General features: G+C 37.6%; 1 protein-coding gene across 1 annotated transcript in view; it reads right to left on the minus strand.

Moving 5' to 3' along the window:
* Nucleotides 1–27,406, minus strand: part of LOC122790935 (protein Niban 2-like) — a 1,255,142-nt gene that overhangs the window by 16,966 nt on the left and 1,210,770 nt on the right. The window contains exon 11 of the mRNA XM_044058638.1: nucleotides 10,887–11,003. Within this exon, the coding sequence (XP_043914573.1) occupies nucleotides 10,887–11,003 (117 nt within the window). The remainder of the gene's footprint in view (nucleotides 1–10,886; nucleotides 11,004–27,406) is intronic.

A 27,406-nucleotide genomic window follows, 5' to 3' on the forward strand; every position in this document is an offset into this window, starting at 1 on the left:
GCTTGAGTTTTTGCCATTCCAGCTAATTCTTTCCCTGGGAAAAGTCGCTTGACTCATTCACTGCTTTGCCGTGTTCTGCAGTGTACTGTGGTCCCTAGTCCGGTATAGCTCCCAAGCGTGAATGTGCAACAGTTACTGTCCTTAGGGTTAAGTTAAGTGCATACGTATAAAAGTGTTTATTTTTTTTTTTGCGTTAGATGTGTGGTTGAGTTACATGTTTATGTGTTTTCAGCCGTTTGCTTTTGTTTTGGGGGGGTAGAATTATGGTTAAGATAAGTGTGTATGTGTTTGGAACTTTTTACGTAAATGTTCAAGAGTTACTGACCTTCGGTTTAGGGTGAGGGTCAAGTTAAGTGCGTATGTTTTAAAATGTTTACAGTTTTTTTTTCTGTTAGATGTATGATTGTGTTACATGCATGTCTGTGTGTAGTTTACTGTTATTTTGGGGGGGGGTACAACTAAGGTTAGGATATGCGTTGTGTGTGTGTGTGTTTTTTGGTTGGAACAGCGATTTCTTTTCCTAGGAAAGAAATCTATGATCTCTGGTTTTGACATTTTCAGCTTTCGCTGAATGTGTCGATGAAACATCGTTCGCTGTTTTCAGCGTTCAATGTTTCACAATAGACCCAATAAAAACCTCTTTGTAATAAGGAAAAATAATTTGGGTGTAGCTGTCTTTTAACTCACCTTTGCGGGTGTTCTGTTTTCTGAAGCTCAGTAAAATACTCTTGCTCTGACAATCAAAAACCTCCAACCATCCCTCCCCCAACTCTGCATGGATATCTCCAGGTGTTAAATCATTGCTGTTATAAAATAATGCCATAATATTTCTGTTGCAAAATCTCAAGAGTTGAAGGAGAGAACAGGATTCACTCTACACATCTGTACATGAGTTATTGCCGCCTTGTCTTATTGCTACACAAACTGAAAGCCGTCTCAGCAGTCACTAATACTGCCCTCTTAGTATACTTGCGTTACTCCATGCTTCTCAAGAGACTCGATGTTTAAAATAAACTGACTGCAAAAGTATCAGCATTACCTTAACTTAACATTAAGGCCTTCTGTTAACGATAGAAATAATACTGTATTAATCTTTAATATCCAAAGCTACTGTGTCAATACCTGATCCTGAAGCTGTGCATGCTCTGATACACGTATGCAGCATATGCAAAGGTAAAGGAGGAAGGCATCTGGAGTGCAAACAACCAACACAGCCATCTTTAATGATATAAATGTGTGTGTGCATTTATATGTTATCAGTTATAATTCACCAGCTTCACAAGTCATTCAAGGATGCAGTATCGTCTGAGTCCCACAAGTGCTCATGCTCTAGAGTAAATGGGTGTGCTTTCTGCTTCCACAATTGCTCCTGATCCAGTCAGGTTCAAGGTTTGCTAAAGAAAGGAATTTCAGTTTAAAACAAAAAAAAAACAGGAAGGTTAACTGCTTCATAACTGCCCTCCAAACCACTAGACTTGCAAGTATGCATTCTGCAAAATCTCTGATAGAGGCTGTACTAACAGAAGAAAATCTAGTGAGAGTAGAAGGGATCTAGATTAGGTCGCACACTCAAAGATCTTCAAGATATGGTGAATACCCATCAAAACTACTTCAGTTTTCAGGGACTTCAGATGTGGACCAAGGGATAAAACAAATAGATAAGGACTACATGGGCCCACCTAGCTTCATAAGCTTTAAATCCTACCAAACTATCAGCTTACTCCTTTCTCCTAGATAACACACATTATTTCAGATCTCAGAATTCCTAAACACAGACTTAAGCTAGAAATGCAGAGATAATCAAAATATTTATTTTTGTTAAACACCATCTCTTGTTGGGCCTTCACTCCTTATAACCCATGCAAGTGAGTGTCTTTACCCAAATATATTACTTTTACTCATGAGTCACAACAACTCAGGAACCAAAATATTTCCCAAGCTTTGAAATTGCTGCCTCAGAATTAATTCTATACTGCAGAATACAAAGTCTGATTAATGTACAAATACCCTTTTCTACACTACTTTCAAAGAATGGTGTTATGCTTGGATCAAACACTCAGATTTTGACAGTGCTACTGATGCTGCTTACTTTTTCACGTCTCTGCAATAATCCACCACACATTCTATGGAATACTTCTCGTATATGCTCTCACACCTGTCTGCCTTTTAACTTTATTTTTGTTCTGAAGAAACCTCTTCTATGAACCACATGACTCAGGTTCACTTAACAGTCTCAGTGCTAGAGGAGCTATCAGAGGAGAGGAATGACCAGGCATTTCCTGCTAATCTTTTCCTATGAATGACTGCTGCCTGAAAGTCTTGGTGTGCTAAAAATATAGACAAAAGAGTGTTCATGTTAGCTTCTGGTTGGCCCTTCTCAGCAGGAGTAAAGGAGATACTAGGTAAATTATTAATTTCTTTCAATATATATGCAGCTCCCTACCCCAATTATGGACTTCCAGGGGAAAACACTACCTAGGTTCAAACAGAGGTCAGAGGCCACCCTGGAGAAAAAAACACCATTCAGAATACAAAAAAAAAAAAATCTCTATAGCATACCAAGCACAGATTCTTACACATCAAAGCTTCAACCTCAAACAATATTAAAGCTTAAGTGAGAAATGTCAGCACCTCACCAGGATGCACATTCAGCTTTGATGCCAGAATGATCAGAAGGCTATAGGTTTTATGCTGGCACCAGGTCCATGGCTCCATGACTCAATACATACACTGTTAGGGTAGCATTGGTGGTCTTCTGGTGCCCCCCCCCCATTATGCCACCTGTTAGATATGTTAAGCTGTGGTGCCCCCCTGCTGCACGTGTTGCTGGCAGCTTAAGAAGATTTTAAAGATTCCATAACACTTTTGGAAAGGGTTGGAGAGATTCCCCACACAGCTTAGACAAATGTATCCCAATAGAAATGCCACCTCCAGACTTTCCTGAAAACTGCCCCAAGGTGGGATAACCTGGCCACAAATATGACAGCTTCTATACACAATATTTTTTCTTAAACTTGCATGACTTCAAGTGTAAAATCAACACATCATAGTAGCGCTCAATATGGCATAGTAGTACAGACTAACAGCCGTTAAAACGTGCTGACAGTGGCAATCATTTAAAATAAAGTAAAGTAAAAACTTCTATCATCCTTTCAAAAAGGAGAAGGAAGGAAACTACTAGCAATGTTAAAGCAAATAGCAGCATGTGTTAACAAGACTGACAGTCATACTGATTTCAGTCTGAACAATACAGCACAAAACATACTTTTAATACAAGTAACAAAACATGGCAAAAACATCATTTAGAAGACTTTCACAGAATGAATCTGGCAACATACACCAAGTCCAAGCGACTGAAATTGGAAAATGCACTTCAGGGATGCAACATGTGATACCTTATCCGATTATGAGCATGGAAAGTTATGAACAATGAAAAATGGTCACTTTTTTTTTTTTTTTTTTTTTTTTTACATGTTAGAGAACAGAATGCAGCTGTATTACAATGCAGCTGTCAGAAGGTTAGAGATTAAGTACTGCAGAAGAGCTGACAATGTAGCTTCGTGACTAAAGTAATAAAATGCAGGCAAGTTGATTCATAAACATACACAGATAAACCAGTAATAAAACGAAAACAAATTATGCGTAAACCCAGACAATCAAGGATGTCCGTGAAGAATGCAAAGATGTATTTTCTGACCTCCATCGACATTGAACTATATTGCTTACACATTTCAGCTAACTACACTGCAACAGAGGACTTGGTATGTTAAGTACAGGAAGATGGAATTGAAATACGTAAGCAGAGCAGAAGAAAAAAAAAACTCACCGAGGGAGTGGTTATTAGGGAACCAGATTCTACCACATGGATTGCTCAGTGAATGCTGAGAAAAACTCATCCACGTACACAGAAAAGAAATTTCATAAGTGCAGTAAAGCAGGCTCACAGTAAAGAGCCATAGCACAATTTTGGAAGTACACTTTCAATAAGCTGTTTCAATAGGACCCAAGATAACTGCTCTAGGTTTACTGAAAGAAAATCCAGCTCTATGATGCAGCACATTTTGGAAATGTCTACCCTACAAACGGGGAAAAAACACACAGGTTAAGTACTAGGCTAGCTGTCCTTGTGCCCCATTTTAAGCTTACTCAATTTCCCTTTTTGTCCTCAAATTAACCTCTCTCGTTTGGTTAGAGACTGGCCTTACCCAACCCATGGTTGACTATTGTACATTGCCCCACATGAGAATAACTGGGATCATACCTCAGATAATTTGGGGGGACCCATGCATGGAATAAAGTATTTAGGAGTTGCAGCTGTCCATTAGTAGTGCATCTTACATGTATGTTATTTTATATGTCAATCACTCAGAATTCACTGCTGGCAGAAGATTTTTACTAGTAAAAGTTAAGATGGACTTTAAGGGTGCATCCACAGGTATATCCACTGATGGGCTGTCTCAAAGTAACCATTCTGAAATGAATAAACTCAGTGGCTGGGCAATCTGCCAAAGTTATGCATTCTGCACAGATAAAGAATGACGCAGTTTCACAGTATTCAATTTGCTACACCTACAGGAAAAATGATATTGTGAGAAAATTACTTCGACTTGAGCATTGCTCAGGTCATGTGGTGCCATGGGCTATCTTAAGTGACAACTGTTAGAATATTGTGCCATCTTACAAAAACAGATTATGCAGGGTAAATGGCTACTGAACACTAATGTTACCACAACCCTGATGGCAAGAAAACTGTTGACCCGTAAGAAATGAGATTACATTCTGCATGTTTTGTTTTCTAGCAGATGCACAATGGTAACAGAAGAGAACATTTCTAATACTGTAGAAGGGTCCTTCATTAACAGTGCTGTTTTTTCAGCCCTTCCTATGTATGTTAGCTAAGATGATGTGCATTTAAGTGCTGTGCATGTGTATGGATGTAACCTGCTGGAAAGATGCAAGAGAAATTACTCAATATTTCGATGCATAAAATACCCGATTCCGCAGCTCAGCAAATGCTCTACCAACCTCCTCATAGTAACTAACTTCATCTACTAGCAGTCGTACTGTGCTCTAAACAACTTTATTCTACTCTTTGTACTCCCCATTTATTTCTAAGACAACCATACTCAAAATACAAATTTGGTAAATTATGCATAGTCCCGTTTATAATATTACTGATCAAGTAAATATTACTGTGCATACAACTAACGTGTCCTTCTACTATATTTCTATGCTAAAAATGTTTTTTTTTTCTCTGTAAGCTAAAATGTTTTTTGTATTTGTTCTTGTAAGACGCTGTCTGGTTCGATTCTCCGCTAGAACGTTTTCTGCATGGAGACATGCGTGAATGGGCATACCTTCGTTGAAGGTTGTGCATCAGGCCTGGCAAGCCGGTACGCAAAAATCAACTGCAAATCAGTAGCGGACTGGAGTTCCGCTGTGGTGAACCCTAACCGGGAAAAGCCAAAAGACACAAACAAATTTGTTAAATGACTTAGTTGTATATTAAGCTGCGGAGCTTTTCTCCCCGGACCTCCGCTGAAAATTGACATGCATCCAGTCGGATTCTCCAGGTCAACAAATGTAAAATAAATAATAAATGTAAAAAACAGGAAAGTTGTGATTATAATATATGTTACTTAAGTGTTCTTGCCCCATGTTTTACAGTTCAAAAATCCAACCATCTTCATTGAGCCAATGAGTTCAAGAGAACCACTTAACATCCCACATCATATTAGTTTATGAACTAGAACTTTTCATTTGACGACACGATACCCCCCCCCCCACACACACACACACACACACACACACAGGTGTAGTTTAACTGAAGCTACCTGTTGGCATTTCTGCAGCTTGTAGGGATGGGGTTCCACTGGCTCTGTAATTTTAATATTCTTTATGTACAGTACTAGTGTGATTCTATTAGCCCCACTAGTCCAAGATTTCTGTTCTGTTTAACATGAAAGTAAAAAATGTAACATTGACTGGGTCTGTTGGCTGGAAGTGTGGCAGCTGGCCGGGAGATTTATTTTTTAAAAAGTTCTTTTTTTTGGGGGGGGGGGGGGGGGGGGCTCTTTCTTCCTAAAGAACACCCTTGGCATCCAGTCACACAAATGACAGCAGTTTGCGACCTATGTTTTTCTTCTGTGTCTGTGTGAACTGTTGTATTTGTCTTCGTCTGTGCATGTGGAATTGGAATGCCAGAAGACGTTTCAAATGCAGACCATAAATAGACAAGTTAGAAGTAAGTGTATGTTTAAGTGGTAGGTATATAGGTGGGTGTGTGTGTAAGAAGTGTGTGTGTGTGTGTGTGTGTGTGTGTGTGTGTGTATATATATATATATATATATATATATATATATATATATATATATATATATACGTGCGTTAAAAGAGGAAGGGAGGTATCTCAACTGTGTCCAGATTTTTTTCAGAATATCCATTTTTGTGCCTCATATTTTTAGACTGTTCCTCATAAAATCTGTTTTTTGGGGGGTTTATTGTGAGAAATCCATGAGGACAGAATTCACTAAATGACGACAGGCATTTGAGTTTCAGACTTCACAGCCTTCAGAAAATTCAATATAACACAATACCTTTTTTTTTTTATCAACTTTATAAGTTTGAGCGCGCAATATTTAAAGTTCTTCCCTATTTTGGAGGCTTTTTCTCACCATTATTTTTGGCTTTACTGACTTTTTTTTGTGCCAAGACATTGACAACTGTGTGTGTGTGCGCACATTTAAGAGAAAGGGAGGTGGGTGCATACCTCTCAACTATCCCCAATTTTCAGGGACATCCCTGCTTTTGACTGAAATTTTATCTAAGTCCCTCTTAACCCCACCTAAAAGTGTTGACTTTCAGAGAAAAGGTGATGAATCACACTTCGAGCTATAAACTTCTTCTACTTTAGAAAAATACATAATCACTCATGTTCTGCTATTTTGGCAATGTCTCAAGTTAATAATAATGTCCCTGATTATTTCTGGATTTGTTCCTTTTTGGTTGAGAGCTACAGGTGTGTGAGCGCACACATATGCAAGAGGTTGGTAGGTAGCATACCTCTCAACTTCCAGATTTTTGCAGAAAGTCTAGATTTTTGATCTTTTCCTCATAAAAAAGGACTGACATTCTAGACTTCATATCTGTTGGCATACAACTCTCAAGATTGTTTTAATTGGTTCCTTATAATATTTTTTTATTTCTGTCTTAACGGTCCCAAATAATTTGCCTATTTCCACAGGTCGCCTAGTATAAAAAGTTTGAAAACCACTGCTCTACGTAACAATGGCATTTCCAGTGAGACAACAGAGCTACTAATGGACCTGTACCCATGGAGGTCAGAATCTTGCATGGCTTGGACTCTGTGTTGGCAAGAGGCCATTTATTACCCTGCTCTACTGCAACAGTGGCTTTCTGCCCATCCCTATCTCACTCTCATGCATTGCACTGTTTCCATTGCAATGTATACGTCTAAATTTAGCCCTTTGCTAATGCGATCATACCAGGTCCAGACATGTGGGCATGCCATACTGCCGCAGATACCACTTGCCTGTTGCCTTGCTTGTACTAGTGATGATACAACATTGCTAACAACTAGAGCGGTTATGTCTGTAATGTTATCCATTTACATTGACACAAAAAATATAAAAATAAAATTACACTTTTTGCCCCAGAGCTCTACATCACCTAAAACGTGAAATTCTTCTCTTTTGGAATGAACACCTTGCCTTTTTCTAACTATGGCTTTCAGTGCTGCAAATCAGTACAATCATAACCATGACAATGAGAGCAACTAGACTAAAGTGCATTTTTGTTTCCTGTCATGGTGTTGACCTATCAACCTCAATGAACAAAACAGTTAAATATTTATATGTCTAACATGCACAAAGCAGTGCCTTAAACATTCAAATCACAAGGCATTAAGCATGGTGTTACTTTGGTCACAAAATCATACATTCTAGTCCCAATAGTCATTACAAGCAAGTTAACCTCCCAAATAGTACTTCACACATTTACTAAAATGTATGTACATATTACTAACTGAGCTCATGTGCAGTACTCATGGACGGTGGTTGAAAACAGGACAAATTGGCAAGAACCTGGACACAATCTTACATAACATATTGCACCTAAAAATAACCAATGCTCTAACCAGCGGCTTGTCAAAATTTACTAGAGACCAACTGTTTGGCTACCACTGTGTTGTTGTTTCTTGGAAAAACAGTAATGACAAACAACAGATACTATGGCACAAACTGTATGATCCTGCAACAATTTGCAAGGTGTAAGTGCCCATCAGAATGATACTACCAAAGCCCTCACTGCTTTTATTACCAAACAGGGTCACCAACCACATTTGTCTATCAACACTTTGAGGCTATCTGTTAAAATTCCAAGGATCTTATTACTGCTAAGTGACAAAGGGTTGTATATATTTATTCAGTTTGTTTAATGGGGTATAGCTCTGATAGTCTCTGACAAATTTCATTCTCATCCCATGGATGAGATACAAAAGCAATGTTATGTAACAAAAAAAGAAGTCATAGTTGTACAGAGGCATAGCTCTGACACAGCAATAATGGAATTCGCTATTCAAAAAAAGCATTAAAATACGCACAACTTATCATAAGCAATATAACTAATGCTTGAATAAGTAGGGATAGTAGAACATTTACAGTGTTGAAGTTGTAAGCATCTAATCTGGGACAGGAAGGGGGGATGTGATGTAAGAAAGTGAAAACAGTACACAAGTTTAGGTGATATAACCTGATAGGTTAATAAGTACATTGGGTATGCATTGTAAAATGTGATTTTAACAGCTTTCAGAACTTGGGATAACATGTGCAATCCTTAAACGTATATGGCAGGTATTCCCGGGGTTTTATCAGATATTGAGAAAGCATGGTCAAAACTATGAAGATTAAATTGTAGGATTTGCAGAACAGAACCACAGTGACTAAGGCTTCAGAGATTTTATTAGGGAGGTTGTCTTATTAGTATGGAAGTAGAGGCTGGAATGACTGCTTATGAAGTAGACTGAACAAATGACTAAGTTATGTGCTGGTGTTCATTCCTAGGTGAATGAATCACAAATCTACAGATTTTATTACAAATGGACTGAATTACTGTCGAGGTTTATAAGGAGGCTGCCAAAACAAGTGGCAGTTTGTATTTAAGTTGAGGAAAAAGGATACCCTTCCCAACTGCTTCCTTGGAAGAGAGATATAGAAAGGGAGAGTTTTTGTGCCCCCCAAAGTTGGGAGTTTATCCTTTCATGTGGTTTGTCATAATGGGTATTGAGACAGATGAATCTACCCAGAGACAGATATCTGGGGATAGAAACTTGCTCCGATTGTTACTGTGCTCATGGATTATGAGGGATTTAGGGGTTCTTTTGAGTTTGTTTGGGGCCAAAAAAGCATAGATTTTATTTCTATGGAGCAGAGACTCAAGTTCTAATTTTCAAGCCATTGGATAAGGCACTGAACGTCTGACTGAAGGTCCTGTTGTAAAAGAGTGAATGAATGGTTTGATTAGAACAGTATTACATCATATGCATATAAATGAGACAAGAAGCAGAGGATGGTCCACAGGAAGTACATTAATGTAAACAGAGAACTACAGTGGGACAAGACCAGAGCCTGCCTTGAGGAATACTTAAAAGAAAAGGGGATATTTTGGAGTTGGAGGAGTTAAACTGAATAAAATTCCAAAAAACAGAAGTAGCTATGGAATTAAGGGATGACATCAGGAATGGAGTAACATGATAGCATCTTAGACTTGGTATACGCAGGTCTGATCTTTAAGCCAATCGGTCTCCTGGTTTGAGGCTCATTCTAGCGGGCCTCAACATTTCAAATGGTTACCACTCTAATCTACTGGTGTACTCTCTCCATCCAACTCCCTCACCTAGTGTTTTTTTTTCTCTAGACTCCAGTCCAGTAGCCTGCTATCCTGTTTGTATGGCCTCAAGACTTGTAGAGTCCTTGAAATGTGGCCTGATCAAGCCTCAGTAGAATTACAGCATCAGCATATTCTTTCTGGATTTGATCTCTGTAGGAATATATCTCAGCACTGTGCTGGTTTCTGCCACTGCCCCTCTCCCTGTGCTCTTGATGGCCTAGCCCAATTGTTAGCAACAGCCTCAGGTAATTCGCCTGTTCCATTTTAACCCTCCAGCTTATTGTATTTCACACAGGGCCTAGGGTGGCATAGATGCAGCATTTTATACTTCTTTGCACGGAACCTCAATTGTCACCTCTCTCTCCCCAACATGGTTCATATCTTCCAAATCCTTCCTTAAATGCTTCTCACCAGCCTCCTGTGCTGTAGTCTGTGTATCAATAGAGAATGGATCAACTCTATGACTGAAAGAAATACAGTGAGGAATACTGGACCCAGAATTAAATTAGAGGTACAACTCCCGTCACCATACTTGCATCTGACAACTTTCCTCAACTCTCGTGTCCTACCATTCAACCTTATAAATTGACCCTTAACAATACAGTTCTTTACATAAGTCTCAGATAATGCAGTCACTGATTATTTTTCAGTATGTTTAGCCAGGTAACCTCATCTGGCACAAGTGAATTCCTCAGTCTGGTTAAGTGGCTTGTTCAAGAGTTAAACAGTACACAGACAGACTAAGGGGAGCAAGCCCAAAACTACAGTATGCAGACTTTTTTTATGGATTTTAACTGGATTCGCTATCAACATTGTGGCCTCTTATGGGGTGGTCCAGGACTACAGTCAGATTAAGGCATCTGCTCAGAGTCATACAAAAGCCAAAAGGAGACCAAGTAAGTCAAACCCGGGACTACAGGATGAAGCTTATTAGCAGCTCATGGCTTTAATTGTTTACTAAACCCTTGGTTGTGTCTTACCTTCAGCACTCTGTCTTGGATCCTTTGGATGGCCTTGCAGATTTCTTCTTTACTTGATGCGTTTCCTAAATCTTGATGAAGTAACTGTTCAAATGTGAAAACAGCATTGTCCATTTGCTGCAAGTAATTACAAAAAAGGGAAATGAGAATCTATTATTACACCCACAAAAAATGCATTAATCATTCAAAAGCAGCAGTGTCAACTGGGGACAGTGCACACACAGACGCATCCTGAAATAATTTTTTATTTTAATATCTGTTAACTGGGTTGGTCCAACTGAGCCAGAAGCCTGTTTTCAGTGGAGAACTGAGGACAAAAGTTCCAGTACAACACAAACAATTATGAACTTGCATTTGAGATAAACAATACAAAAAAAAAAGAGAGAATGGTATCCTAAAGCAATACAGAGCATTTAACATGAGGTAAACAAGGCCTGACATAACAGGCAGATAAGTAACATCAGAACATGAACAGAAAAAAAATTACATATGAATGTTGTTACAAATCATGGAACTACTGAAACAGTAATTTTTACATGGGTTGTAGCAGCCAGTGAACATCAGATATAATACAGCTGAATAGAACACCTATTATTGTGAAGTAGAGTCAAGAGAGTTAGAGCTATAATAAAATAAAGAAATTAAAACGAAAGTGTGTGTGTGTGTGTGTGTGTGTGTGTGTGTGTGTGGTTCATGTCTGGTCTTGGCAGGGGCAGATCCAGGAGTTCGATGGAGAGTTTTTGGCTTTTTTTGAAATAATGGATGTATGTGATGTTACTAACAAAAGAAGGGAGTTTATTTCAGGCATGGGTCACAGAGTATTTGTATAGGAGTTTGCCAATCAATATTTTTACTGGGCTTGTAGATCCTCAAGGAGATGTTAGAGTTTTGGAGTGAACGACTTGGGGTGTTAGTGGAGTACTAGAGAAGAGAGGGAAGGGCAGGCAGTAGACTTAAGTATAGAGTGTGTTACTGTAGCTGAGAAAGGTGTAGCTGATGGGGGAATTCAAGCCATTTAGTTTATTTAATGCAAGGCAGTGATTAGAGTTGTACGGTAGGTTTGTGGCAAATCTAGCAATTTTATAAGCATGTTATAGTTTGGTGGGTAAATTGGATTGTAAATTTATTAAGATTGGAGCAGCATAGAGTAAGCAAGGAAGTAGTAATACCTGAGCCAGATGAATTTTAGATTTTGATGCAAGGAATTTTTTGTTCCTATAAAGCAGTCCGAATTTTTTGATATTTTTTTGATACAGTGCTTAATGTGAAGATTGAATTTTAATTGATTGCCAATTATGGTACCTAGGAGCTTAGTGTGAGGATCTGCTTTGATGAATGTGTTATTGATTGATATGGTAAAGGTAGATTTGTGATGGCAGACTTTTTTTATTTTGGTAGGAAGAGGAGGAGTTTGATTTAAGATGAGCTGGTTTTCTGTGAACCATCTTTCAGTAGAAAGGAAAGAGTTTTGGTAAGTGTGTGAAGGCGAGAGATGTTGTCAGAAATGGAGATGAGTGTAGAGTCATCAGCATATTGTACAAGAAAGGAGTGACTGCAAAAGTGTAGAGGTTGTCAGCAAAAAATGTTTAATAGGAGGGGATCAAGAAGGGAGCCCTTGGGAACTCCTGTTAGGTAAGAATGGGGAGTAGGATGTGTGCCACCTGATTGGCTGTAACCTGTTGGTAAGGTAACTGGAGAACCAGAGAAGACTGGAAGATGACAGGTTGAGTTCAGCTAATTTTGTTAGTAGCTTAAAGTGAGATACTGTATCAAAGGGTTTTGAGAGGTCCAGGAACAGACAGGAGACTAGTTGATTGCGGTCTCTAGCTTCGGCAACAGTACGAGTAAAAGATACAAGGGCAGTAGTGGTGTTTCAGTTAGATCGAAAACAATGTTAGGTAGGAATCAGAAGGTCTTCTTGGACTAGACTGTTGAAAAGCTGAATGTATATGCATTTGTCAAGGATTTTTCTATGTGTGGAAACAATCGCTATGGGTCTAAAAATTCGTTCAGTAGTGTTTCCTCCTTTATGTAGAAGTATTGTATAGAAGGATTTCTATATGTCTGTGACTGGATTCTTGTATTGATCTTTTTATTAGTATAAAAACAGGACAGGCTATAGTCCCTGCAACGAGTTTAAGAAAGAAGGGAGGCAAGTTATCAGAGGGAGAACATGGTTTTAGTTTCTGTAGGAGTGTTTTTATGTAGGAAATCGGGACAGGTTTCAGTGAAATGGGGGTTTTATTGCGATGAGTAAGAGAAGAGGTAGGGGGTGTTCGGGTCTGTGTGTTAGTTTACAGAGTCAATAAAGTAACAGTTGAGTAGGGTGGCAGTTTCTTGTGCTACGTTGTTTGGGGTAACTGGACTTCCTGGGTGAAGTATTTTGTTGATAGCACTCCAGAAATTTTTTGTATTAGCGTAGTGGCTGCTTTGGGTCATACTGTAGAATTGTTTCTTGTCACTTTTTTTTTTTTTAATAGTTTCTGAGTTCTTTGGAGTTGAGCAAGGGATTTCTTTTTTAGCCAGGTTTTTCAGGTAGTATCGTTTATGCATAAAGGAGCAAGTATCTGTAGTAAGCCAGGGGGGCATGGTTACATTTTATTCTAATTTTCCTTAGGGGTGCTAGGGAGTGTACAACTTCAATGCAAATTACTAACGAAACAGTTCTTACAAATGACAGAGATATTGTGGACACTAGAAATATACATCAAATTTAATACAACAATATTAATTTACATTTAAAATGAATAATGCCAATTCTCTCAGGCTAAATCTGCACTAAATATACCAAACTTTTCTATATGACCTTTTGGAAAAAAGCAAAGAAAGAAAAGAAACAGAACCCACTATAGACAGGGAATAGTATTTACAAAACCATTTAACAGAGATTAACACTTATAGCCTTCTTTAGGCCATTCAAGTGCACATATTCTTGAATGAAGAGAGAACACTTGCATGGCACAAGTGTTTAAAACATATTACTGTTCAACACCAAATCAAAAAAAAAAAAAAATTTTTCAAACAATGTTTATTCATTACACTTCTCATTTTTAACAGACCTTTACTACTAAGGATGTCGTCATTAAGCCTTGGTAGCCATCCTGAATTTAGCTTAAAATATTTTACCAATATTAATTCTTACCTGTGAATCATGGCATGTTAACAGCATTTTTAATTCCAGATATTGTGTATTTTTTTAAATGGGCACTTTATCCTCAGTGGTATGAGAATAGTGAAGCAGTAAATTAAATCTCTGAGACATCATCACAGGAAAATGTATGAGGTGCATCCACAGACTATAATGTACACCGAACAGTACAAACATGTCAATATCTCCATTAAATTCTACAAAAGTCTCTCACTCAATCTCCAAGTGACATGAGTGAGGGATATTCAAAATTTATTTAGGCAGTGATTAAATAAAGTTTACAAGTTTTGTAGTGCCAGTGACTCAGTGGATTCAGTTTCTAGCACTGACACTACAGTGCAGCACTGGAAGGTGGTGGGGTGCACTTGAGTGTTCCATCCTTTAGATGAGACATTAAACAGACGTTCCATCTGCTTGAGTTGATAGCTCAAGTTACTGAAAAAGAGAGAGCAAGTTCTCTGATGACCTAGCCAGATTTCCCCTAATCCTTAGGAATATCACCTCAGGTCTGTCCTGAAAAGAGGGAACTGGTCTAATGAGACTGATTCAGACAATAAGTAAACAAACATAACAAATAAAATCAATAAAATGGATACAGATTCTTCACTGCACTTAGATGCACTGAATCTATGAATTGTGGTAAACCACAATCTGCCACTTATATTTAATTAACTCTTGTGAAGTGCTGCATTCTCCACTTCTCAAACCCATCCATCCTCAACTCCTTCTCCCATTCTTCACATGGGGTCAGGGTATCACTTCCACAGTGACAAACATCTGGGGCCAAAGTTTACAGCACCGGGTGGCTAGCCATGCCACGGTAGTGCTTTCATATCACTCATTCACACGCACACACACAGCCCATTTAGGGTGTCCAATCCATCTACTGCATGTCTTTGGAATGTGGGTGGAAACTGCAGTGCCTGGAGGAAACCCACGTGACCACAAGGAGGACATGCAGACTCCGCACAGAAGGCACCTTACCTGAGAATCGAACCGAAAAACCCTTACTGTGACGCAACAATACTAACCACTGCACCACCACAGCCACCCCCATCTCTCAGAAATAAAAGAAAAAAGTGAACTTCCTTGGGGTTGTGACTCAGATGGTAAAATGCATCCTGTATTTCAGAGAAAGTGTGATATATACACACTGTAAAAGTGATTTACAGTTTAATAACACACTGGAAGTAAATATTAGTACGTTGATTCAGCAAACAAAAGAAAATCTTTACTGGGAAAAGAAAAATCAGGATAGTATAATATGAACAAATCAGGAGGAACAAGAAAATCTATGGAAAGAATGACAGCAAAGTGGAATAGTTGAATAACACAAGTCGCTTTCATACCGCTTCAGTCAATGATAAAGCTACCTGGCTTGTACATGCTTCAATTTAAATGTTGTTCTCCAAAGTGGCGACAATGTTTAAAGGAACATGAACACTGGAGTAACGGATATATTCCCCCACCCCCACAAAATAATCTAAAATTATGCTGTAGCATTTTCAGAAGGAAAACTGTTAGATTACAAGATGTATGGCAGGAACGAGCTTCCAAGGTGCAATGAAACTTTAAAACTCTATGTGGAGACAAACCGTTATGAGCACAAAGATAACAGAATCCTGTTGGACTGACAAAACAGGCTGAAATAATGTTTTGAGAACCTGCAGGGTAATTTTTTTTTTCCAGAGGAGGCAACATCCTCTACATCAACCACACTCGAAATTAAAAATACCTACTTCAAGGTCACACAACAGTGGAGCAAAAATGGAACTCCACTATCAGCGGAAGTCGTTTCCCCAGAAATTTCCACAATTGTTCAGCACTCATTGAAAATGCTGATTAACTGAAATACACCCACAACAACACTGCAAGATCATACAACTCAAAATCATGTGCTACACCTGAAGGAAGAGATTTTAGGGCAATGGATTGTTAGTGCAACAAAATACCACCACAAGATCATACGACACTAGGAGTGAAAAAGCAAAGCAATGACAAATGCAACACCTAACAAGATCCCCAAAAACAAGCCCAAGGTAAGGCGCTCCCTAATTACTGACCTGACAGATCATCTTCAACAAGAGATCGTTCGCATTATCATATTTTTGTGTAAAACTGAAGAATTAAAAATTTTAATGGCATCAAGTAAACTTTTTGAATTTTTTTTTCTGGAGTTTATACCCTCCACTATATTGGCTATCCACTTTCTCCCAGGTAAATGGACCAATTCTTTACAGCTAGTGTGCCTTTTAGTGCACAAAACCTCCTCCCACCTCTCTAAATTGCCGAACTGACAAAGCCTTTCACTACCCCACTCCGGGCTTGGCTAATCCAGTTTGGAGACTGCTAAATGAACATACGTTCCCTGGTTTGCAAGTAAGGGCTCCACCAATCCATGCAAATGGCTTGAAAAACGAAGACTATTCTTTCTACAAAACTTTGTTAATCATTTTTGCTTCTGTCAAATTCTTAGTACATAAAAATTCACCACTCATGAAACAGCTTGAATGAAAATTAAACTGCATTCAGTTACACCTCTTCCAAGAGCATTAAAGATATGTCAATGCTATTTGAGTGCTTCATGCATTGTGCGACTTTTTTACACCATGCATGGAAGTTACTTTCACAGTCTATGACATTTAGTCCAAAATACATATTTCAGATAGAACTTATCTTTTTAAATATACAAGAGTAAGAAACAGATACTGTGATAGACTAATTTTTACACAGGAATTTCACTTATTCTGACTATCTACTTTATCTAATTTTAGTGCTTTAGGGAACTGCAGCATATTCCAATCAATTGAATATAAGACCAATAATCCAGACTCAGACAATACCAATCTATCAAAGGATGCACTCACACACGTTGTGTGCACACTTGTGTGCAATCTGGAATACTCTGTTTGATGTATAGCACAGTTTTAGGATATAGAGAGCGCAGCACTCAGCAAAAACCCAGGTAGGCAAAGGAAGGATATGAAAGTTAAAAACCCAGGTAGACAAAGGAAGGATATGAAAGTTAAAAACCCAGGTAGGCAAAGGAAGGATATGAAAGTTAAAACAATGAAGGTATTCAAGTTGAGAAGTGAACTGGAAAGCTAAGCACTGTGGTACAAAAATGCTAACTGTTGCGCCCTTATGCTGGCCATTAATTTAGAATGGTTTCATGTAAGTCTTCCTTTAACATTACTAAAATTGGACTTTTAACTGTACATATTGTTGCATACGCCAGATTATAATGATCACATTTATATACTTATTGTATAATGCTTTGAAATTAATAAAAATCCACTAAATCAAATAATGCCAAGGTGAGGGCTTGCTCAGCAAGGTGTCAAGTATCACCACAATGATACCAGGAGTTCCAGAGGCATTAGTTTTTGTATGTGGTCTCTCTTCATATGCCTGCATCAACCCTTACTCCCCCTTTCTTGAACCAATTTGTTCTCCCGCTACTGAGGTTTTCCCTGCATGAAGGGGGGGACCAGCTGGAGGGAGCCAACACTGAGGCAGCCATGGAGGTGTTTTGTGCCCCCTCCTGCATCAACTAATGCACACTATGATGATGTTTCCATTTAGTCCCTAATTCCACCCCTTGTGGCCGACATCACACTTTACTGCTAGGGCCTATAATGCCTTTTACATGTCTGTATTCCTATCCAAATGCACAAAACAGACTATTACCAGCTTCCTATTGCTAAATCCAGATCTCTGTAATAGCTGGATTTTTAAACACCTTAATTAAATTATCAAGAAAGACAAACACGCACACAGTAAAGAAAACAAATCATATTAACATTTTTCCATTTATACATGTTATAATGGAAAATATGCAATGTACAACTGTCTTATAGTTCAGCATTACATAAATCAGTCATTTCCTACTGTCCCTCCCTTAAAACATGATCCTCCTGAATATTTGCATGCACTGCTCCCACAAATTCCATTTATTTCTATGAAATTTGCTCCTTTCCTTTTCCAAAAAAATCTTCTTCCTGTTTTTTTTTTTTTTGTTTTTATCTCCTTTACAATACTCAATACTTCTAATACATTTGGTTTAGATTTGGATTTCCTTTTTCTAGGAAATGCTTTTTGTCAGCCAACAGAAAAACTAAACAAGGCCTTCCTATGTCTAGACAACTTAGATAATGTGCCCAGAATAATTTTATTAGTTGTTATGGCCATTTGCTTCTCCAATATTTCTGAGTATCCTGTAGGGAATTTTTTAAAATCTGCAAAGTCATAACCCTGACACTAATTCTTGATCCAATCTTTCATATACTCCAATCCTTTGCATATAAACCATATTAACATTTTTACTGAATCAGGGAATGCAAATCCTTCCATTCCCCTAATCATAAAATCCCAGCTTAATGTTGAATGCTTTCTCTACATCAAGACCCACCAACAGCAGCAGTATTTTCTTAAATTCAGCTTCCCTCTATCATCATTATTCTATTAATGTTTTCAAATGTTTGCCTTCCCTCCACAAAACCACATTGATTCCTATCTATATTTAGCATTTTTGGGAACACTGTCATTCTTTTAGCTAGACAAACACTTAATAATCATGGTTTAAAATTGAAATGGGTCTATCCAAGGCTGTGTCTGATGGGTCTTTAACCTCTCTGGGTTAAAACCACCACAGCTTTCTTCCAAGATACTAGTATTTTAGTGTACTATTAAAACAATCTTCTGAAGACATAATTTTCTTCCTCCGAACTTCTAAACTTCCACAGGAATACAGCCGGGTCCCTGGAGACATCCCTGCAGATTGATTATACATCACTGTTTTTCCATCTCATCTGTTATCTTAACTACTAGTTGAACCTTATCTTCCTCTAATCTCAGCATAATTAAGTCTTCCATAAAATCTTTCATTTGTGCTCCTTGGTTTCTACATTCCTCTGCATCATACACATTTTCATAACTTTTCTGAAATATCTCTATTACCTCTAAAGGATCTCCAGTTATTTTTCTTGTCATGGGTTCCCTAAGACTGGGGACAATCCTTTAACTTCTTGCCTAAGTCACTGTGCTAACATTTTTGTGCTCTGGAGTTATCAAAAAATAGTTAACAGCAATCTTTTTAAACTCGTACATGTTACCTATATAGTCCCCTATTTGCTCTTCAGCACTCTGCAGCTGCTCTTTTTGTTTTGTGGGATTCTCCCTATTCCACGTATACTTTCCTTTGTCAGCCCCTCTAAACAATACATAAATTCTTACTATAAGCTCTCTTATTTCTATCCTCGTTTTAAACTCCATTTTCATTTTATCCCACTCACTAGCTATTACTTAAGAAATATCTATCTTCCATAACAACACTTGAATAAGTTCCACTATCCATTTCTTGAATTGAAGAAAAATGTTAGACACAGCAGGAATTCAAAACGCATCTAAGAGAAAACATCTTAAAATCCTGGCTCTAAAGCTGTACATCTCAGTAATGAGCTTTCTTTCTCCTTTTCTATTACCCTACTTCTCTAATCTGTTACCAACTATCACTCTTCACCCCCCCACCTTCTTACCTATGCTGCTCTCAACTCATGTAGATTGTAAAAATCAAATCCATCTTTTCCTATCCACCACTTCTAAATGACTCCACACTATTGTGATATCTACCCTACTGCATAGTTACGTACCTAACTACATCTGTGTAGAGTGCAATCAGTACAAGAAACCTTACTACTGTATGTACAGTTACTATCTTATCTATTTTGACATTGTAAAATTTAGCTTAATTTTATTCTACCCGACATTGCTAATACTGTACAACTTAAAAGATTTCGATTGTACTGCATCTACTGGAGCTCTTCTCCTTGGGCCTCCACTGAAAAGGGGTCTTTGTGCACAACTGGACTTCCTCGGTCAACAAACATAAAAAATAAAATAAATTCCTCTCTTTTTAACAAGTAGGTATGAAAGCACCAGCATCTCACAGCTGTACTTTTCTACCATGCATTTTATTTTATAAGTAATATTCTCTTCTAAAAGCAGACCATTTCTTGTAAAATTTTCTTATGCTCCCTTTTAGTGGAAAATACATACCAGCATAATAACCCCCCCCCCCTTGCCAACAGATTCTTACCACCACAAATCTATCAGTGTCTTTTTCCTCTTCGAGCACTACTGGAGTCCATCTAGCAAACGGTATTACTACTCCTTTTCCCTGATATCCATCCTGAAACTCTTGTCAAATTTGCATGCTCTTTTCAAATTCATCTCCTGCAGCATTATTAGCACTCTGCTTTCCTTAAAAAAATCACTTATGACATAGGCAATCATACATGTATAAAAATGAAAACAAACCATATTGACAATGTTAGTTGCAAACATTACACATCACAAACCATACTGACAATTTTAGTTGCAAACATTGCGTGTCGCTTATCTTCCCAATCATCGTCAATTGGATAGCTCATTCAGTTCCTGCTTCTTAAACCTCCTTCCTCTCCTCTATTTATTGCTACCACAAATCCCATTTTTTCGATGCAATTTGCTCCTACCCTTTTCTAAAGATCCCAATTCATTATTTTCTCTTAATATATTCAGTACTTGCATACAGTTGGTTTAGACTTTGATTTCTATTTTCTAGTAATTGATTTTTAGCAGCTACCATAATGCGACTCTCAAGGCTTATGTCGATCAAAGTCCCATTCTGTAATGGAGCTCAGAAAACTAATTTCCCTAGATACACCAATTTACACACACAACACATCTGATAGAGTAGTGTGCAGAAAATAGTCTGCCAACTCATTACATTCCCAGAAAATATGTTCCCAATTATCTCTCTTAGCCATCACACCTCCATTTGCTGTCTGAGGAAAAATTCTCTGGAGTCTACTTGGGGTATAAACATACTTAAGTAAACATTTCCAGATTCTGTTGCATATTTGGGTGGCATACATATACCTCCCCATTGTTTATTTGTGAATTGCTCATCCAATCTCATTCCAATCCTTTCTAATGTCCTTTTACTGATTCTTATAGTTACCATGCAATATTTGATATGCTCCACTAATTACCCCTTTAACAGCAGATTCTGTTCTAGATTCTACTAAAAACTCCACCAGTGCTCTTTCATTTAGGACCCCGACTATTTCTCTCTTAGCCTTCCCTATCAAGGACAGATAGAGTATAGGTAATCTCCAACATGCAGTCCAAACAAGTTCTTGGCATCTTCCTATTCTATTACCTTTCCTCTCTAGTTATTTCCCAATACCTTGGTTCCTTTGCCAGTTTTCCCCAATAAATACCACTCACCTATTGTATACTGTTTGTATCCCTAATTGCAGGCATCCTTATCTGCAGAATCTCCTTACTCCAAACCTGTGTTGGCTTAGTTCTTAGAATACTTGCTGCTACTTTATGAATATAATATTCTATGTGATTTTTATTTTCCTTAAATATCTGCATCCAAACTTCTAGTCTCTCCTTGTTTATTGAGCTTCTATCCTGTTTAATCATCCCTTTCCACTTTGAATTATAGGTTTCTGCTTTTGCTATATATAGGAGCCTTAACTGTGTACCTCCGAAATACCCCTTCAAATCAAGCAATCTAAATCCGCCTTGTTCTATTGGAAGAATCTTATCCCACTTGACTCCTGCCATCTTTTCCACACAGATAAAATCCTTCCGCTCTTTATGCGATTCCGTGATAAAGCCTGGAAATGCTACTCCAAAAATAAAATGACCACCACCCTTAATGAATTTAAAACACTTTGTAACAAAGTAAAAAAATGTATCCTCTCAAACCGCAAAGCCTACTTCTCTACACTCAAAATCAACCATAACACCAACTCCCCAAAAATTCTAGCATGGTATCTCCTACCCTCCCAACCCTGGCAAAAAAGAAAACCTCTGCCCTGATTCAGATGCCTCTGGCTTGGACGACACCCAATTCAACACTTTCTTTATCGATTCAAAAAGTAAACTTACATCATCTTTCACCTCCCATTTGGCTTCCCCACCCTTATGTCTACCTATCCCTCCCTCCCCTGGCATCTCCTACTCCCAACCTCCTCCTTTCTACTTCAACCCCATCCCTACAGCCACCATAAAAAAACTTCAACTGACATTGAAACCTGGCTCCAATGCCCCTGATGATATACCCTCAAATTTCTTAAAAGTTGCAGCATTAGGCATAGCTCTTCCCATCTGCATTCTTATAAATAAATCTATTGCAGAATGTCAAGTTCCCCAGCTCTGGAAAAAGGCTTATTATTCCACTCCATAAAGGTGGTAATAACAATAATATCACTAACTTTCGACCTATTGCTATCTTATCCCCCATTTCTAAACTTATCGTAAAATGCATCCATCTACAAATTCTACCTTACCTCAAACAACCAATTTCTAACCCCTACATGGTTTCAGACCCAGCCACAGCACTACCACAGCTCTCCTCTCCTTCCTAGAAACAGTTAAGGCCCCTACCACTGACCACATTGTGTCCACTCTCCTCCTTGACCTTGCTTAGGCATTCAACACTATCTCTCAACCTTTTCACTAAACTCTCCAAACTAAATCTATCCCACTCCTCTATTAACTTGTTTACCAGTTACCTCTCAAACAGGCAACAAGCAGTCAGATGGAAAAATGCCACCTCCCCTTTTCTCAATACTCCTACAGGTGTACCTCGGGGTTCAATTTTAGGCCCCCTTTTATTCGATACATTCATAAACGATTTCTACCAAGCCATCCCAAATGTCAACCTTGTCCAATATGCTGATGATTCAACAATAATCTGCTCTGCCTCTTCTATACCCACCTTAGTTAAATTAACCCAAGATGCCTTCTCCTCCATTGAGCAATGGATGGACAACCATCTAGCACTCAATGCTACTAAAACTAAACTCATGATATTTACTGCTTCCAAAACCACCACCCTAGATAAAACTCCCTTCTCAGTCACCAGTCAAAATAATACTCTCGAAATAGTCTCTAATGCTAAACTACTAGAAGTCCAGATCGATGACCAGCTTAAAGTTTGATAATCTTCTACAAGTAAACACAAAAAAAAAATAGGCATGCTTTACCACCACAACTGTTGCATCTCCCTCCACTAGGCTCACCCCCGACAACACTTATCTTATACCATCCCTCCTATACAAAACCTTACTTCACACACACACACCTAACTTCAGTATGGGAATGCTCTTGCTCCTACCCCACTGTCTCCCTACACTATAGCTACTTTCTGTAAGCTATAATTCAAAATAGCCTCCCATTGTTTTGTACCCCTAATAAACTCTAGGAGTTCGCATAACTCCTAGAATGATACAATTCAGTAGCCTAGAAGTTAACTGCATGAATTAGCATAACTTAAAAAAATAAATTGTTATTGCATTGTGCTAATATATTAAACTGTTAAAAACTTTGTAAATATTACTCTTATTGCACTGTACTAATGTGCACTCTAAGGTGTTTTTCTATTTAATTTTGCTTCATTTGTGCACATTACATTTCTCTAATAACTTACTCATGTTAAATCTGTAATTTGTAATTTTCTGGAGCTTTTCTTCCCAGGAGTTCATTGAAAATGGGCACCTCATGGCCCAGTGGACTATCCTGGCAAACAAACTATAGATAAATAAATATTAATTGCTATCCTCAACTTCTCCTCTGATTGATAAAATATGCGTTATCTGTATACAAGACTAAAGGGACTAAACATTTTAACTGTGTGTATCCTGCCTATGCATATCCATATAACAGAGCTTCTAATTTCTCAGTTTTTGTATCATCTTTTGTTTAAACTCTTCCCACATATCCTCAGATGCCACACTAGAATTTTTAATCCATAGTCCTAAGTATTTCATTTCATCATGTCCCCATGTATATGGATATTGCTGAACTGATTTGTGTGGATACATAATTTACAGCTATTGCCTTTGTTTTAGCTTCATTAATTTTGTATCTTGAAAAGATCTGAAACGGTCTCAAAATATTCCACAAATCTGAAATGACAATTTCTAGTTTTATCAGGTATAAAATAGTATCTCAAATGGAGCCATCTTTTCTTGCTTACCATACCAATTATATTCTTTAATTTGTGTCCCTTGTTTTGGCATCACTTTTGCCATTCTTTTAGCCATTTTAGACCCTTTATAATCACGGTTTAATATTGAAATTGGCCCGTATGAAGCTGGTTCTGATGGATCTTCACCCTCTTTAGGTATTACACCCACCACCACCATCTTCCAGGATGCTTGTACTTCTCTCACCCTCTTAATCTGCTCTTAAAATCTTACAGATCTTTCAGTTTTTTTTTCCATCCTAGCTTCCAAACTTCCACAGGAATACCTTCTTATTCCTGGGGGCTTTCCTGTGGATTGGTACTACATCACCATTTTATCTCATCATGTTAGTAACTGAGCATCATGTACCTTCTAACCTTGGCATATTTAATTCTTCCTTAGACATTTCCATTTGTACCTTTTCTTAATTTCCATATTTCTCTGCTTTATACACACTTTCATAGAATTTCCAAAATATTTCTAGTACCTCTACAGGATCTCGTTATCTTCCTTGTTATAGGCTCATTAAACTTGGTGACCACCCTTTTTACTTTCTGCTGCATGAGTTGCTGTGCTAAAAGTTTTTATGCTCTAGAGTCATCAAAAAGCAGTTGCTTAACAGCAATCTTTTTAAACTAATGCATACTATAGAAGTACCCCCCCATTTTCTGTTTAGCATTCTGTAGTTGCTCCTTTTTCTGTGAGATTCCCCCTATTCTGCAATACATTAACATTTGTCAGTCCCTCTAAATAATTCTTGTTCATTCTTAACCATCTCTCATTTCAAGCTCCATTTTAATTTTATCACACTCTCTAGCTATATTTTCAGAAAAAAAGCCTGTCTTCTACAATAGCTCCTGAATAATTTCCACTACCCACTCCTTAAATTCCTCTTTTGAACAGATAAGTGAAAAAGAGCCAGTGTAATTTTTATTTCATTACTCACTATTTTAATTACTGTCACATGATCTGAAATAGTTATTGGGTGCTTATCAAGACCGTTAATGCACATGTTCTTGTGAAACGTGAATTCTGTCTAGCTTAGCCCAATTTTTTTATCTTGTGGAATAATATGTAAATTCACTCAACTCCTAGTACTGAATTCACATCTTCCATGCCAAACATGTTCATCCACATCTTCAAAAATCTACCCTCCTTTGTTATATGTTCCCTTCTGAGCGCCCCAGACACATCTTCACTGCTACAAATCAAATTCCAGTCCCCACCTTAAGTAATATTCCTAGCTGAAAGCTCATTATTTTTCCAAGATTTTTCTTAAGCTCTATTACTGCAGTTTTAGATGGAATATAATTACATGCCAGTGTAATCCTCCTCCCTTGCCAGCAACCCCTTAATACTACAAATCTACCATTACTATCTTTTTTATCCTCTTCTATCAATACTGGAGCTTCTATTGCAATATTAAGTACTTCAATTTTCCTTTGTCCTTTCTATTCCATTGAATAACCATCGTGAAAACCTTTCATCATCAAATTCAAATGTTTAGTTATTTTATAAGTGCACCTACTGTAGCACAGCTATTTGCACTCTACATTTTTAATATAGTTCATTACTCTTTCTTTTCTGTATTTATCGGTGAGAGCACTGACATTTAAAGACATTACAGAAAGCATTGTTGTGTTAAAAAGTTATTCCCAACTTTTATGTTTAACAGCATTTTGAAGTGTCTAGTTCCAGTTTTATGTTACATGCATAAACTGTTTGGCATGTTAATCTTTTTATACAGTTGTTTCTTGTCATATCCATTTGAACCTATGTCACATCTTACAAAATTTTTTTTGAGGACTTTCAGTAAAACAAACACAGCCCAATGCCCCCTAAAACCTATTAACTTACTAATGCACATAACTATCCACATCTTTAAATATTAAATTTAACCTCCTAATATGAACAAGTGCCCCAGACTGACAACCATAATTTCAGACTTGGGTTAACCTAAAATAAAGGTCATCCATGCTAAGAAACATGGTAGAGCCTGTGCTTCTTACTAAGTGTTGCCTGGTAGGAAAACACTTGAATGTTTCAGAAATCATCATCTCCTAGCCATTTCTCTTTTTCAGATTATCTCCATGGAGACTAGAGCTAGATACAGAGTTGCTACTAAGCATACATTTATTTGCTAGAAAAAAGCTTTATAATATTCAATGTTTTTTTTATTTGTTTGCTTTTTTCTTAAAACGTGTAACTAGATCAAGTTAAAGGCTTTAATCCAGAAATTCTTCTATGCAAGAATGGGAAAGTACATACATTTTTCATTTATCATGCTGTTTTGACTAGACTTTTTTTATACACTGCAGTGCCTACATTTCTTAAAACTAAGTGGGAGGGTGGCCTAATGATTAAGGTGTTTGCCTTACAAACACAAGGTGCAGGGTTTGAGTCTCAAGGGATAACTGGCCAGGCTTAAAGTGGCTCGCAAGGGCAATTAGCTTAGTACTAATCTATGAACCTAAAGGAGAAAAATAGGAGACAAAAAAACAGGAGCACATTTTTAAATTAGTATACCTATTATACTTCCAGATAATGGAGAAAAAACATTTTTTAGCATACAAAGGAAATTTGCACTATAAAAATATTTTTTTTGCCAAACATCTTTATTAAATTTTCACATATGACATAAGCAGCCATACATTTATATAAATTAAAAACAAACACACCACTTTGATTGCAAACAGTATACATCACAGACACCATTGAAACTGTAGTTGAAAACATTACACATCACTTACAACCTTTATCCAGTCAATGTCAGTTAAGTATTATATGGCTCATTCAAATACTGCCTCAAACCTCATTTCTGCTCTGCATATATTCTTCCTACAATTCTCATTTTTCCTATGAAGTTTGCTCCCTCCTTTTTCTAAATATCCAAATTCCAGTTGTTTTATCTGTTACTTTTATCCACTACTTCTAGTAAAGTTGATCTAGACTTTTGATTTCCATTTTCTAGTAATTGCTTTTTTGGCAGCCATCATAATTAGACTCAGTAAGGCTTTACTATGTTTAGGCAATTCAGATTCTGTATCATAACTCAACAAAATCATCTCCCCAGTCAATCCAATCTGCTCACTCTGCATCTCCGACAGAGCAGTCTGCAGGGAATGCCTAAAGTTTGCTAGCTCATTGCACTCCCAAAAAATATGTTCTCAGCCACCTCCTCCTTGCTGTCACACTTCCAACATTTGCTATCCACCTCAGGAAAAATTCCTTGGAGTCTACTTGGGGTATAAAAATACCTATGTAAACACTTCCAGGCAAAGATCCTAAATCTTCTAGACTTTGTTGCATATTTGGTATATATACATATATCCTCCCATTGTCTT

The sequence above is a fragment of the Protopterus annectens genome, chromosome 16.part0 (genome assembly GCF_019279795.1).
Source record: "Protopterus annectens isolate FY-2018-M chromosome 16.part0, PAN1.0, whole genome shotgun sequence".
NCBI lineage: Eukaryota > Metazoa > Chordata > Ceratodontiformes > Protopteridae > Protopterus > Protopterus annectens.